Source organism: Capronia coronata (assembly GCF_000585585.1).
Source record: "Capronia coronata CBS 617.96 chromosome Unknown acBCG-supercont1.2, whole genome shotgun sequence".
In the NCBI taxonomy this organism is placed as follows: domain Eukaryota; kingdom Fungi; phylum Ascomycota; class Eurotiomycetes; order Chaetothyriales; family Herpotrichiellaceae; genus Capronia; species Capronia coronata.
The window spans coordinates 367477-382238 of record NW_006912894.1 but is presented as its reverse complement, the minus strand read 5'-3'; the positions used below and the strand labels follow the sequence as shown (position 1 = coordinate 382238).

General features: G+C 51.9%; 6 protein-coding genes across 6 annotated transcripts; 5 read left to right on the top strand and 1 right to left on the bottom strand.

Moving 5' to 3' along the window:
- Window positions 1–1784: 1784 nt before the first annotated feature.
- On the bottom strand, window positions 1785–2783 carry A1O1_01804 (methionyl-tRNA synthetase; the record flags this gene model as incomplete). Its single annotated transcript, XM_007722716.1, has 1 exon — window positions 1785–2783. One exon carries the CDS (start codon window positions 2781–2783, stop codon window positions 1785–1787), a length of 999 nt encoding a protein of 332 aa, XP_007720906.1.
- A 1851-nt stretch (window positions 2784–4634) lies between these two features.
- On the top strand, window positions 4635–6207 carry A1O1_01803 (adenosylmethionine decarboxylase; the record flags this gene model as incomplete). Its single annotated transcript, XM_007722715.1, has 2 exons — window positions 4635–4755; window positions 4805–6207. 2 exons carry the CDS (start codon window positions 4635–4637, stop codon window positions 6205–6207), a joined length of 1524 nt encoding a protein of 507 aa, XP_007720905.1.
- A 1342-nt stretch (window positions 6208–7549) lies between these two features.
- On the top strand, window positions 7550–8605 carry A1O1_01802 (uncharacterized protein; the record flags this gene model as incomplete). The annotated part of the gene is made up of 1 exon (XM_007722714.1): window positions 7550–8605. The coding sequence occupies one exon, from the start codon at window positions 7550–7552 to the stop codon at window positions 8603–8605; it is 1056 nt and encodes a 351-aa protein (XP_007720904.1).
- A 1611-nt stretch (window positions 8606–10216) lies between these two features.
- A1O1_01801 (uncharacterized protein) lies at window positions 10217–10611 on the top strand (the record flags this gene model as incomplete). Its single annotated transcript, XM_007722713.1, has 2 exons — window positions 10217–10424; window positions 10478–10611. The coding sequence occupies 2 exons, from the start codon at window positions 10217–10219 to the stop codon at window positions 10609–10611; spliced, it is 342 nt and encodes a 113-aa protein (XP_007720903.1).
- A 679-nt stretch (window positions 10612–11290) lies between these two features.
- Window positions 11291–11999, top strand: A1O1_01800 (uncharacterized protein; the record flags this gene model as incomplete). Its single annotated transcript, XM_007722712.1, has 2 exons — window positions 11291–11488; window positions 11544–11999. The coding sequence occupies 2 exons, from the start codon at window positions 11291–11293 to the stop codon at window positions 11997–11999; spliced, it is 654 nt and encodes a 217-aa protein (XP_007720902.1).
- Window positions 12000–12713: 714 nt separating this feature from the next.
- A1O1_01799 (uncharacterized protein) lies at window positions 12714–14129 on the top strand (the record flags this gene model as incomplete). Its single annotated transcript, XM_007722711.1, has 4 exons — window positions 12714–12833; window positions 12890–13630; window positions 13681–13880; window positions 13934–14129. 4 exons carry the CDS (start codon window positions 12714–12716, stop codon window positions 14127–14129), a joined length of 1257 nt encoding a protein of 418 aa, XP_007720901.1.
- Between the last annotated feature and the right edge of the window lie 633 nt (window positions 14130–14762).

Below are 14762 nucleotides of genomic sequence, written 5' to 3'. Positions count from 1 at the left end.
ATCACTTGCTCCCTGCTCACCCGCCCAGATACTCCTCCGACATACACCGACTTCTTATTCTTCGAGGCCTCTCAAGAGTCAAGCCCATGTTCTCACCAATACCCGTTCATGGATGTTGAACTTCCCCGAGAACCCTTCACGATTACTTGCGAGTCGCTGTTTCTAGCGCTGAGGCTGGCACTGCGCCACCCATTCGGTGGATATGAATCCTTCCGCGCAGCATACTGACAGGCCGGGATGATAGTGGCTATCTATGAGGACAACTCGGCAATGCCGTATGTAAGCCCACGGGCTCCGATGTAGATAGCCCCGCGGCCAACCCAGCGCTTTCTTTTGTTGATGTCAAGTCGGAATAACCGCATAGAGTAAGCTGCACACCGAGCAGCTCAGCCGTGGATGGACCAGCCTACTTGAATGACTGGAACCCTTAATGTGCTTGGGGCGAGAACCTTTATTGTTGTCGTAGTGGATGGTTGATGCAGAAAAGCACGGTGTCAGCAATCTAGGGCACCTACAGCGTTTCACTTAGCGATCGTGGTCAGATATGCTGCGTTCTTTGTGACTTCGAAAGGAAGCATACAGGCCGGCCGCCGCCGTTCGTACAAGCTCGCGCCGTGACCCTAGGTGCTTTAAGGCAGATAGAAGTCTCCTTAGACCAGGTCCAACTCCATGGTATTGCCCTATTAGTCAACACAGAAGAATGGCAGGTATTGGAAACACTGTCAGCGTGTACGTACACATACCCAGGTAAAAATAGGTAGTACTTGAGGGAAGTTGTGAGTATCCAACAGAATTGCAAAGCATTGCTAAGAAACATCGACTTCGCTACCTCCACAGTGCCATCAGCTTGATCCGGAGACACTTGATACGGATGCCCAAAGATCGACTGATGCGACCGAACAAGTCCTTCCAGGGTCCGTCCTGAGTCTCAATTTAAAGGCTGTTGTGAACATCTCGCGACGACTTCAGCTGCATACTGTTGTAGTGTGGCCTGAGAATCGACTCTTCACCTCGTTTGCGACAGAGATTCCTCTGAAAAAAGAGCCTGACAATAGAATCCTGAACGGATTCTCCGCATTGCGCCTCAAGTCAACACTGAGGAATGATTCCGAGGCGGAGGCCAGTCTCAGTCCCTGCCCACGTCAATAGTATTGGGTCAAATGCAGACGCCGCTTCTGTATATATGGTTGCTTGTGAAGACTTACGACCAGCCGCTGAACGCAGATAATGGACGCTATAAGTCAACACTATTCATACCACATCAGAACGCTCTGGACCATAGATAGCGGTGCATGCAATCACACGACGCGGAGGGCGCAACGAGCGAAGGTTCCTGAACCGATATGGGACAGCTTGCACGACCTCAGATTTTCAGGTGGTCAGGGCTTTCAAACTCGTTGTCCATCACGCACTCAGCTGGACCAATCAGCCAACTCCGGGCCACGGTCGAGAAGTGTCAATTCTCCAGGGTTGTCTGTACTTGACAATCATCCCTGAAAATTTCCAGAACAGAGACAACTTCAGAGAGAATCCCGGGATTCTGCTCCATGCGGCAGATTCCAAACATCAGGATTGACAAGGAAGTCCATCTGTAACGGCGAGATGAAATGACTTGTTCGTGAATGCTGAACGTCGGCCGCGACCAGTCCACAAATGTATGGCAAGAGTTTTCTGAAGAAGCATTGCACACAGGCAACATGGATTGCGGCCGCAGTTCTCGTTGTTCAGGTGGTGTCAGGTTATCCCTTAGACAGATGATCAAGGGCGTGGGCCCTGGGAAGTCTTCACGAGGTCGTGGCGTCCCGTACCTTCTGGTCTATTCTGCTAGCGAAGTCACTGAAAATGGGACACAACCCGCATTCTTTGTAACGCTCGACTAATTCGGTTGATTTCCGGGAAGCCTCTCCATTGGTAGGCTGGGTACCATTGACAGCATTCTGCTCCTCTTTCACTCCCTCAACGAGGGCACCGAAGCCGGTATCGATAGGGACAGAGCCCAGGAAAGGCACATTGCACTCTCGAGCCATAACCTCTCCTCCTCCTTTGCTGAAGACGTTGCTGATTTCGCCGCAACAAGGACACATATACCCAGCCATATTCTCAATGACGCCAAGCACACGTATTTGCGTTTTGACACAGAAGTTCAATTCTTTGCGAACATCGGCCGTAGAGATTGCTTGCGGAGTGGTGACCACCACAGCACCGGAGAGCTTTGGCCCCGTATCGCTCTCGAGAGATAGCGCGTTCCCGTTTCTGGTAGGTTGAGGCTGCACGTCGGCGGCAAGTTTGTGTAGTTCTTCCACAATTGCAATGTGCTCATCGCTGGTGCCAGGCGGAGTGTCGATGAGCAGATAGTCTGTGTTCGGTGGCCAGAGGACGTCAGAGACAAACTGCCTGATCATCGCAGTCTTCTTCGGACCGCGCCAGATAACCGCGGACGAGCGTGAGGGCAGCAGGAAGGCGAGGGATAATGCGTGGAGAGAACCCCTTCTCGAAGGAGTGACTGGCAGAGGTGCCTCGTGGCCATTCGAGGTCTCTGCTTCTCCATCTCTTGCATCGTGTACCTTGACAGGCAGCCAGCCGCCAGGAGCTTGTGTCACTTTTTTGTCTTCCAAATTGAGGAGTCGAGGGATACTCGGGCCTGTGAGGTCGATGTCAAGGATGCCTACATTGTGTCCTTGTTGCGTGAGTGAGAGAGCAAGTTGGAGAGTTACACTTGACTTTCCGACGCCGCCCTTGCCGGAGAGGACTAGGACGACGTGCTTGACGTTCTCAAGGCCCATTGTGGTTGCGAAGCAGGCTTCACGAGGGCTGGGATGGCGGGTTAGTTACATGGAGACGACGACAGATGATGAACCGCAGGACAGGGACTTGGAGTGGTTTATCAGACACCAAAAAAGTAATTGCTAAGCAGCGACGGAAAAGCCCGAGCGGCGTTAATAATATGCGACAAAGAAATTCTCATCAGCCTCATAGGCCTGCGTGAGTGGCGCTATTAATTATTGCACCGCCCATTTGCAGCCTTGCGGCAGCTTTCTAGGCGGTCATGCGGGGGTGGCGATCCAGCGTCCAGGCACCAAAATATGGGCATTGGATGCCACATCTAGCTAAAGATTTTTCGTGGTTTTTTCTTCGCCTGTTATGAGGCAGCTTGAAGCATGTTGTCTCTTGTGAACTCTCTCCAAATTGATTGACAGTGCCTTACCATGGGTCTCAACCTATAGCAGACTACTATCACTGGTATGTTGTGCACGGAATTTGAGCAGTTTTGGGTGTCAAACATATAGGATCCTAGGACCAGTGAATGTACTACTAACCTAGGTGCTCGAGGGACTTTAGCTGGAGAGGGTAGTAGGTAGGTCGGGCACTGTTACAAGGAATGAACACAGCTTGGAACACTATACTATCGCTTGTTTACCGGTGCTTGTACTTTCGACAATAATCATAGGGAACTTATACCTACAGGTACACAGGAAGTTGAAAAAACACGTCCATGGCATTCCGTATCTTTCCCAACTCTTCTTCCCCAGGTCCAGAATACCCAGACGACAGCAAAGCCACTAACCTAGTATTGCACAGTGCACAGGCGCGTCATCGTGATCGGTCCGAATCGGTGATCATTTCGAGGTGATGGCCCGCTCGTTCGCTGTTTGTGGTGTTTTTAGTGGTTGGTGGGTTTGATGGTGTTGGTGCAGTGGGTGTTTGCACGCTGCCACTGCCACTCATCTGCCACCGAACTGCCACCCAAAAAAATCCACCCCTGGTCGGTGTCACACACACAAACTTGCCGCATCGACAACCACGCACCTTTTCTCTGCCTTTCAACCCTCGACACAAATCTGCATCGCTGAGCTAATATCAGTCCAGCGGTACTGTTGTATCAGCTATCAGCTCGCATAACATCTGTCACTGACCCGGTCAGCAAGTGATCCAAGACACCTATTAGGAGGGTAACCTTCCACAAGAGGCATTTTCCGCGTCATTTTACGAGCCTTCAACTCCCGTCGCAGTTCTGGCGAACCTCACCAGGCCGGAATCGCCCCGTCTCAGAGGCTTTAACGGCTGCTCTTGATCACTAGCAGATTACGGTAGCTCCTCTATGAGCAGCAAAGATCTGCTACGCTTTCTGTCGAAGCCGGCCAAGTGAGTGCGATTCTGATCGTTTGAGCGCAGGCACTTTGGCTGACCTGAACATAGGCCCAGATAACACCAGCTACTTGCAGCCTCAAACCCTTAATACTCGCTATCGTCTATCATTCGGGATCTCTTGTCTCAAACAACACAAACTCGCCATAGGTTCTCCGAGAGCCACAGCAAACAGACCAGAAGAGAAGAAACAAATACTGCCCACAATTCCGTTCGTGCAGGAAATCTTCTTCCTCCTCTCCTCCACTCGACCTCCCTAACGACCCTCGGGAAGGGAAATTCTATCTACACCGACATTGCTGCTGGCAAAAGCCAGCCTCCCAATCTCCCGCAGATAGTGGGCCTTCTCTCCTCAGGCGGACACCGCATTGTTCGTCTGGGTGGCAGATAGTGCTTCACTGAATCGTCAAGATCCAGTGTCTTACACTTTACTGTCCGTATCAGACATTTCCGCCCAGCCGGACTTCGTTCACTTCTCCGACAAGGATATGGTACACATTGGGATCCCCACGGACTATACTGCTTCGCCAGCGAGCTTTAGTCACACTCCATCGTTGACCATCAATCATGAAGTTGCGCTAGATCTTGATTCTAGCAATGCATTCGAAGGTCAGCCAAGTCTGTTCGTTTGCAACCGCAATTGCTGACTTTTTTGTAGGGCCCGAAAAGCTTCTGGAAGTATGGTTTAGCCCATCGCCACAAGCCCTCCATGACTGCTCGGAACCCACCGGCCTAAAGGCTGTGCCTGCCGATGTGTGGAAGTCGATGCTGGATTTGGTCAATTGCAAAGTGCTGTCTATCGTCGAGTCCGACGATGTCGATGCTTATCTTCTCTCCGAATCCAGCATGTTCGTCTTCCCACATAAGCTCATCTTGAAAACATGCGGCACAACGACCTTGCTTTGTGGGCTTCCCCGGATTTTGGAGATCGCCACTCTCTTCGGCGGCTTTCCCCGATCTACAGCACCCGAGTCTAACGGTATCGCCGTTGCAGCTGCACCCTATCGGGTCTTCTATAGTCGGAAGAACTACTTGTTCCCGGATCGCCAACGAGGGCCTCATCGCAGCTGGCGTGACGAAGTCCACACCCTCGACAAACTCTTTATCGGAGGAAGTGCCTATATGATTGGCAAGATGAACGGCGAGCACTGGTATCTCTACTTGACCGAACCATACACAATGTTGACACCGCCCGCAAGTCCCCAAAGCATGGATAGTCCAGGACCTGGGACCGAAACGAAAATCCTGAACTTGCCGACTTCTGGCGTGGTCGACCGTGGCTCCAAAGTGTGCGAAGGTGATGATGAAACTCTTGAAATTCTCATGACTGATCTGGACGAGGAGAATGCCAAGCAATTCTACCTCGACCATGCGAGTGCGGTCGCAGAAGATCAGTGGAGAGGGTCGCAGGAAGGACAAGAGGATCATGTGGATGTTTTCGATAATGGCTCTTCTGACGGGAGCGACATCGCCATGAAGGCCGAATCTTATCCAACCGAACTCACAACCGAAGGTCATGCTCTTGGTACCATTGTTTCGGAGGCTTGTGGCCTATCTGAGGTCTATCCATCAAGCCAGTATCCAGACTCTCGTATCGATGCATATCTCTTCACGCCTTGTGGGTTTTCAGCCAATGGGGTCATCCCTGCCCCTCGGGGGGGAAAGGAAACCCACTATTTCACCGTTCACGTCACGCCCGAACCGATCTGCTCTTACGCCTCTTTCGAGACCAACGTTCCTGCGGCACAGGACGGCCGTGAAACCGCCGACATCATCCAGCATGTTGTGGATATCTTCAAGCCGGGCCGGTTTAGTGTCACACTCTTTGAAGCCAAGAGCAACTACGAAGAACGAGCTTATGCAGACGACGATGAGCTGGCTCAAATCAGGATGCTGGAGAGACAGGCTGCTCGTCGTAACGCCAGAATGGACGCCATCAAAGGGTATCGTCGCGTTGATCGCATCGTCCACGATCTTGACGGATACGATCTGGTTTTCCGCCACTACGAACGCCTGGATTGGAAGGGTGGCGCACCTCGCCTTGGAGAGAGAGGCTTTTGATCGGTCATGTCGCCTGAGTTCGTTATGTGTTTGCGTGGCCAACCGCGCGAAGGATGTTATCAATGTCTTTTGGAAATGGTCTACATTCCTTTGGCGCAGGCTGTCGCCTGGCCGTGCGATATTTAATACTCCCACTCCCTGACATCTGCTCGCAAACTAGGTACTAATTGAATTGACTTTGACCGGAGTTTCGCTCGTACAGTACTTCTTCCCCTAGCATCCAGGGGATGTCACAGCGGCCAGTAGCGAAATGTCAGATCGTAGAAGACGCCAGGGAAGTAGACAAGACTCAACAGGCAGAAGTTTAGACCTTGTCTGATGATTGTCCTCCTGCTGGGTGAGCAAGGCTGGAGGCCGTAGGGCTCAAAGCGCAAGCAAGGCTGAGGTGGAGGAAAGAAAGTGGATGCTTGAGAGCAGACATGATTGGCGCATGGATGGGGCCCCACGATATCTTCACCCCCCTCAACTCTTTGTCTCAGCATCTCAGACTGCGGTTGGGCACGTAACAGCGGTTTCCGTACTAGGAACCTTTGCCGATGGGTCTGAGACGCTGAGACAACTCAACTCAGTCTCCTTGATACCAACGCAGAAGGTTAACGAGGCTCTCAGTTCATCCTTCGGCATGGGTGTCAAACAGGTCATATATCTGAGCCAATTTGATCTGGGCCTCTTTTCGGTGTACGTGAGTATCATGCTTTGTCAAGCTTGAAATGAGGCACCAGCTTCTTCCGTACAAACTGCCCCAGGCCGTGCAATTGCACGCCTAACTCGGTCGTGATTTCCCTGCGGTAGCTTCATAGTCTGTCCTTTGAGCAAGGCACGTACAGAATCGTGGGAATTGGTGCCCAGGAAGGCGCCCCAGCATCCATCAAACGCTGGAGCTACTGACCTGGGATCAGTCAGGTCACCCTTGACCACTTCGGCTCCTGAGCTCGCTAGTGCTCTCGCCGCCGGTGAGTCAGGGTCTCTCGTGAAGGTCGGGATATTGTAGCAGATGTCTTGCAACTGCGCCACCTATAGGGTTAGGGTTACAGAGAGAGGTGTAGTGGGCACAACGCGTCGTCACTCCAACTAATAGTAAAACACCCAAAGTGGAAGGTTGGCCGAGTGATAACTCCAGGTGCACTTTCCAAGATGATTGAATGACAACCTGAACTGAATGACCCTCAATTCAATCAATATTGCCTGCATACTATCTCACACCACCTTGACTTCATCTCCCTTCGACCGTCTTCATATTCATCACCCCTTCTATCCTTCGCCCCACGACGAGAGTCGACTTCCCAGGCTAGTTTCAGCCACATCCACTGTATCCCTCTAAGTCAACGAGAGTCTTGCGGTCATGGCGAGTTCACCTCCGGCACCCTCCCCAGCGAGCCTGCCAAACACCAAAAAGAGAGCGTCGATTGGATCTCAAGGACCAGCGCAAGGCGCTTCGAAGCGACCCAAACTGCATCCCTTGAGACAAACCTCATTTCCCGCCCAAGACCTGACCAAACGACCCGGATCGACGGCCACAAGTGCACGCTCCGAGACAGGGAGCCTGGTGTCTGGCGTGAGCAGCAAAGTGGCAGGTCGAGGAAGAGGCAGGCCCAGAAAGTCGGCTCAACTCAATGATGAAGATGTTCGCTCCACCCATCAACCACCAGCCGACACGCGCAGTCAGGTTGAAGGGGGTGGGAGGACCACAGGGCGCGGTACGAAGTCGGTGGTCAGTGCAAGATCGGGTGCGGCGGAGGCTGAAGAAGACGACGAAGGTGACATTGACGGGATGCTTGAGAACATGGACGAGCAGGAAAGACGGCAGGCCGAGGAGGAAGAGTTGCGTCAAGAACAACGTCGTGACCGGCTGGCGGATCAACTCGACCCGGATCAATACTCTCGATACAACCAGTGGCGAGCTCTGTCGTTGAACAATACTACGGTCAAACGACTCGTAAACTCGATCGTGTCGCAGTCCGTGACTTCGGCGCCGTTGCAGGCGGTCCGAATCTACGGCAAATACTTTGTTGGTGAGATCGTGGAACGAGCTCGGGAAGTACAGGTTGAATGGGCCAAGGCATACGATGTCACAAGGGAGGAAGACAGAGAGCGACGACGGGAGCGACTGAAAGAGCTCGAAGAAAAAAGGAAGCAAAGTACCACCGTCGACCTACAGTCTCGCTTGGTGACCAGGGACATTGAAAGACTGAAGAAAGAGATCACCGAATACATTCCCAATCCGCATAGAGGAGGACTACTGCCGGACCATTTGCGGGAGGCTCTGCGAAGATACAAGGCTGACGGCGAAGGTGGCGGCGTCGGGTTTTCAGGTATGAGCCATGGATTGTTGGGGATTCCTGGCTCGGTCGCATGGCGGGTTGGAGAAGGCTCTACCGGAAGACGTCTCCTCAGATGATTGAGAAACACTGGCTGGCGGCGATAGGGTGACCCGATGATGATAAATTCGTGGTCGAAGTCGCCGCGCAACGACGATACGGATCGAAACCATTGTTTATCGCATCTTATCGTCACATTTGCTGTTCCCTTCTCCCGAGCATGGGCAGACAACAAGTTTGTCATTCGACTGCTGGCCCACAGCTAAGATCGTAGCTCTTATCTCCTTGCCGCATCGGAATGCCCGGTCCATTACCGCCTGCCCCGGCCGACGGACCGTGTTCCGTATGGTGTGACAAAGCGTTATCATATGGCCGTGGCACTAGTGCTCCGTACGGAGTACACTTGCGCACTTAAAGTATCGAAGCCGAAATGAGAACTCCTTGCTTATCTGCACAGGCTCATATGAGTTCGTGTCATTCGTTGTTGTGTTGTCGACGGGTTGAGATGGTGAAGCGCTGAAGGGGTCACGTGGCCGATGACAAGGCTGCATATTGTTCACACGTGACTGGGAGCTAACCTCGGCAAAGTTACCTAAGCTACTAGTTCGAGACCGATTAACCCGTACAGGCAACCTTTTCACCATCCTACAGGCATCTAACCCTAATTTGGTTCAGCCCCACTTATTCTCTCTAACATAGCACTATGGTAGTCTGTAGAGCTTCTTTGACATTGTCTGATCCCCTTATCTCGATTCCAGCTAAACACATTCTTGCCCATGATGACCTACTTACCTCCTTAGGATCCTCCTGGGACCCACCATTCTGTATCTCTCTCAACGTCTGCTCTCACAAGGACCGCGAGATCGTATTACTCGCGAAATGAACACCGAGGGAGATTCCGATGACACGCAATATGTGCCATACCCGCCGAGACGAACATGGCAAGCGTGTGAGAATTGCAGGTAAGGAACCAGTCGCAAAACAGCGTCGCGAATCAAACTGAAAGCGTATTAGGCGCAAGAAGGCTCGCTGCCCAGGAGAACGTCCCCAGTGCTCGTTATGTGCCCGGCTCAGGCAACGTTGCGTGTACACGAGAAACCCCTCTCGGTCCCACGAACATCGAAGTCCTGAGGCGAGCGTGCGTGAGCTAAGCGCTGTAAGCTCTTCTGAAAGGCTCCAGATATCTGTTAACGTCGGAGAAGCACGCCAGACGACTTGAGACGGTTGAAGAGAAGCTCGACCAACTCGTGGCTCATTTGAGGTAGGACTTGGCCCTCGCCTTTCAATCTTCTCAATCTTCTCATACTCAGCAACGTCTAGGCCGTCCAATGATGCCTCTTCCAACAATACCTTGGGGCGTCCATATAGTACGTCGTCAGAACACATCCCAAACATCAGCTCCAAGGGGCCCGCCATCAATAGTGCCTCAGCTCGCTAACCGGGAAGCCAGAACCTCCGTCATGACCCTGGACATGGGAACGAGATTTTGACCTTCCCGCGTAACATTGAGTAAGTACGCTTGACATCATGCTATCCTAGATCGTCTGACATTTTCCAGATATGCCCCGAGGGAGCGCATTCCTAGAGATGTGGTCAGGGAAGGAATAAGACTCTTCCAGCAACATTTCGTCTGTCAGCCCTATCCGCTTCTTTCCCTCGCGACCGAGCAAGGTCGACTTTCAACGGCTTGTATGTCTCCCTTGGTCCTCTACCCCGTGCTAGCCCTAGGACTGCGGCTCTCCCAGCATCAATTTCTCAACATCAGCACGACCAGAAGTAAGATTCTACACTTTTTGTCGGAGTTTACCTGGGATCTTCTATGCAAAGCATATGCCGATCAAACATTCGATCTCAAGTACTTTCAAGCTCTCTGTCTGCTGGCTCAAGTTGACTTTGCCTGTGGGTAACCATCCTCTCTGGCTCCGTAAGTGCCGGCTAAAACAGAGCTTTAGGCTGCAAACCTGGACGGGCACAAGCACAGGTCGCCCTAGGACTCAGGCTCGCCGGAAGCCGCGGAATGCTTGCGTCAGAAGATCCAAGTCGAAGCGACAATGAAGAGTCTTTGGAGAATCGTGAAATGATATGAACCCTTTTCATGATGGATCGTATCTACCTTGGTCAGAACATCAGTCATCCTTCCACCCCTGCCTCCTCCTTCGATCTCTTTGTGTTTGGCAGAGGGCCACGTGGTCCAGATGCTCCGGATGAATCGATGCCGCTTAGGACACTCAGAGACACATTGGAGAATTGCAACAACAGCAGATCTCCTACTTTAGTGTCTATGACAGTTGAATTGCTACACATCTGGGAGCAGGTCGTCGCCGATGTGTTCGAGACAAGATCCGGTAGGGCTGCGCCATTCTGGAAAGATGGTTCATCAAGGTCTCAGATCCAGTCCCGTTTATTGGAATTTGAGATGAGTGAGTCCCTTCTGAAACCGTTGTTGAAGCTCTTTCTCACTTGTCAAAGAGATCCAGGCACGTCGCTATACGATTGTTGGCTCCCCTAGGCGAGTAATACAGGGCCTCATCTGAGGCCCTATTTCTTGAGCTGGACCTTTTTCCAGGTTCTGTACAATGCAATCCACTGTTGCCTGTAAGCACAACCTTGATATTGCACCATTTGACTTGCTGATGACCACGTCAAGGAATCACCCTTTCATCATATTCATGAAGACACGCCTACTGCGAGCTAGAGTGCCTCTTTCGTTTCTCCAGAGGTCCTACGAAGACTCCATGATACACGCAAAGTGGCTGGTGATAATCATGCTTGAGCTTGAGGAAGGGGGTCTCATGTGCTACGATCCTTTTTTATGCCATCTACTGACAATCGCCGCCACGATCCAGCTGGAGCATACACTCAACAAAAACGCACAAATAGCCGCTAGTGCAAAACGAAACTTTACGAAAGCATGCAATTTCATTCAAAAGATGTCCCGGCATTGGCCAAATATGCTCAATCTTGTGAGTACTTCGTGTCGACGCTGATCGGGTTCATGTCATTCATGTGTTATTACAGGTCGCCATCCTCGATCAACTTAATATGCGGCTAAGCCAGCGCGAGATCATCAGTCACGTTCAAGATAAGTACGATGGCGCTCTACCCGCGGATGGCATTCATGATGTGGCAGTCCAACCAGAAGATATTGCCTTGATGTGGAAGATATTCGACTATGGGTCCATCTCCGGCGAGCAAAATAGCAACTGGCGAGAACCGTCTGCTCAAGACCAGGCCCACAGCAGCGCACGAACTGGCCAAGTGGCGGTGAATCCGGCTGCGGCTGGACTCGTCGATGGGCCTAGCCTCGCCTGGCCAGATCAGCCCATCAGGCCGGGACCGGGACCAACCCAAATGAGTCCAAGCCCGTACGAAGAGGTCGATTTTGGTCAACTTTGTGTCGACGACTGGTCGCTCTTCGGCAAGCCCTGGTCTGCATACTTTTCTCAAGACAACCCTTACCCCTCGAGCCCCTGACATTACTACGTATTGATGAGGCGCTTGTGATGGTGTCAGACGGCCCATGGGTGCCGCAAGCGCCACAACATAGGACTGGACACTCTTGAGTATGCAGAGGCACTACTGCATTGACAGCTCTCTACTATGATGTACTGCCCTCTGGCTGTGCACACTGAGAACCTCAATTCATTCGTCTCCGCATATCCCAGCATGTACAAGGAGCCTCTACATCCACCATCCAAGGCTCCAACGCTCTCGAGTGTTTTATTGGGAGCTTCGTCGGTACCTATCTTCGATATCCAACTTGAACGGACGTCTCAAATCATACTGCGTAGGAAGCTGGCCTCTTATCCGCTAGCGCGACATCATTCCATTAGATGGATACTTGATCACGATCTAAGATTGGCGTGCAGGTCAACTGATCTAGACTTGAGTACTCGAGAAGATCTAGAACCAGCCTTGCTTATCATGTTCGGGGCTTGAGTTGATTTATGGTTATCAGGTGCTACTCTAATATAGACTTTTGGGTGTTCTGAGCGTAGGACCCGTCGGCATCCGCCTTCCGTGTCAAGTATTTCCCGGACCCACCACTGCCGCATCCGGTATGCAAGTTGATCGATGTTCTCTTATATTGAGGAGAGCTTGTTGTGAATCGAGCGGCGGTAGCTACTTGCATGAAATCATCTTGTGCGCCTATGGACTAGTGACCCAAAGAGCATTCTCACACTTAAAATGGACAGACACAGCAAGATCGTCGTTGTTGGAGCAGGGGTCTTCGGACTGAGCACAGCCTTAGAGCTAAGCAGGACGGGGTACAAGAACGTAATTGTCTTGGATCGACATGTGCCTCCGGTATGAGTTCATCTTCAGAGCCAGAGTACAGGAGAACTAAAAACTCATCTGCCCAGGTGCCAGCCGGGTCCAGTGTTGACATCTCGAGGGTGATACGGTTCGACTATGGCGACCTGGCATATGCCAGACTCGCCAAAGAGGCCTTTGACCTATGGAATACACCACAGTACGAAGGAATCTTTAACCGGTCGCCGTTCGTTCTTGTGGGCGAAGATGAAAACGGTCGCGCGTTCATCGACAGATGCACCACGGGCCTGGGCCGGGCGTCACTATCTTGGCGACGCCTGGAGACCGGCGATGAGACCAAGAACCTCTTCCCTGTTCTGAGTGGACAATTGACCCAAAAGGACTTCCACGCATACTGCAATTTTACCTGTGGATGGGCCGATTCACAGCTGGCCATTGCAACGTTTCGGGACCGGTGCTTAGAAAACGGCGTGTCCTTTATATCCGGGAGTCGTGGGACTGTTCCTGGCTTTCAGACGGATCCCCAGACAGGAACAATCACGGGCGCGAAGACCAAATCAGGAGACCTCGTTCAGGGCGATGTCTTTGTTCTGGCCACGGGTGCGTGGACGTCAGGACTTGTATCCATGCACGACTCCATTCTCGCCACGGGCCAGGTCGTCGCCTTCATCAAGTTGACGGAGACCGAGGTCGACAGGTACGGGAAATTGCCCATCTACATGAACTTCTCTACCGGCTGGCTGTCGTTTCCTCCTCATCAGAACTCGGGATACATGAAAATCGCACTCCATGGCTGGGGCTACACCCACACGGCCGATGCAGACCACACGGTGGCAGCTGGAAACTTGAAGCCCAAACCCCTCCGGCCAGACCTGCTAAGCGTCGTGCCAACTTTGCCCCTGCCGACGGCCTCGAACGGGTCCGGCAAGGGCTTCGATCTGTTCTCCCAGAACTCGCCTCTCGGGAGTTCGACCGGGCTGCCGTGTGTTGGTACACGGATACACCAAGCGGAGATTTTATCGTCGACTCCCACCCAGATTACCCGAACCTTCTGGTTACCACGGCGGAAACGGACAGTAAGTAACCCCGTCATGCGTCTCTGCTAGCTAAGCTGACCATCTTTTGTTCCGCAGTGGATTCAAGTTTCTCCCGGTCATTGGCAAGTACACCACTGGCGCCCTACACGGAACTCTTCCCGAAGAACTGAGGCAGAAATGGCGGTTTCGGCGAGAGTATGAAAATGCAAAAGGAGACCCGATCAAAGGCGATGGCATTCGGCGCGGCCCTGCACGGAGAGAGTTCTTGGCGACAGAGCGTGCAAAACTATAGGTTTCGTTTGACACAACAAAATAGAGACTAGAGTATTTGGCAACATATGGAAGGCTGACCCGTTTCTATGAGTCTGTTGTACAGTGAAATATTCCAACTTCAGAGTGGAATGGGACAGCTTCGATGTGCTATTACAACCTTCAACCTCGAGGTGATTCTATGCGTGGCATCAGTACATGGTGTTCACGAAGACAGTCTTCCTTCAGCTATGATGACTGTCTGCAAATGCCAGGACTAGAGTACAACCACGAGATTCTTGCGCTTATGGTAAGGCTAGCGAGCCCGTGATGCTACATAACCAAGCGACAAGGGATATCTTTAGGAACTCCTCGCACGAGAGATGCTTGAGGTTTGGTTACAGCCAGATAAAGAAAGCTTGACCACTGATCAATTACTGATCAATGTCGTTTTACTCTACCCATCATGGTATCTCCTTATATCCTGAGGTGACACTATCTCTAAGGCACCAGGTATTGTTCACGAAGATAGATTTCCTTCACCTACAATGACCCCGATACGGCTGCACACGTCTAGTCCAGTGATGACTAGCTACCAAATCAGCAATCCCAGGCAAAAAACATAGGCGATCTCTTGTCAAGTATATTCAATACAACAGTGTGCCATATCGCTGGC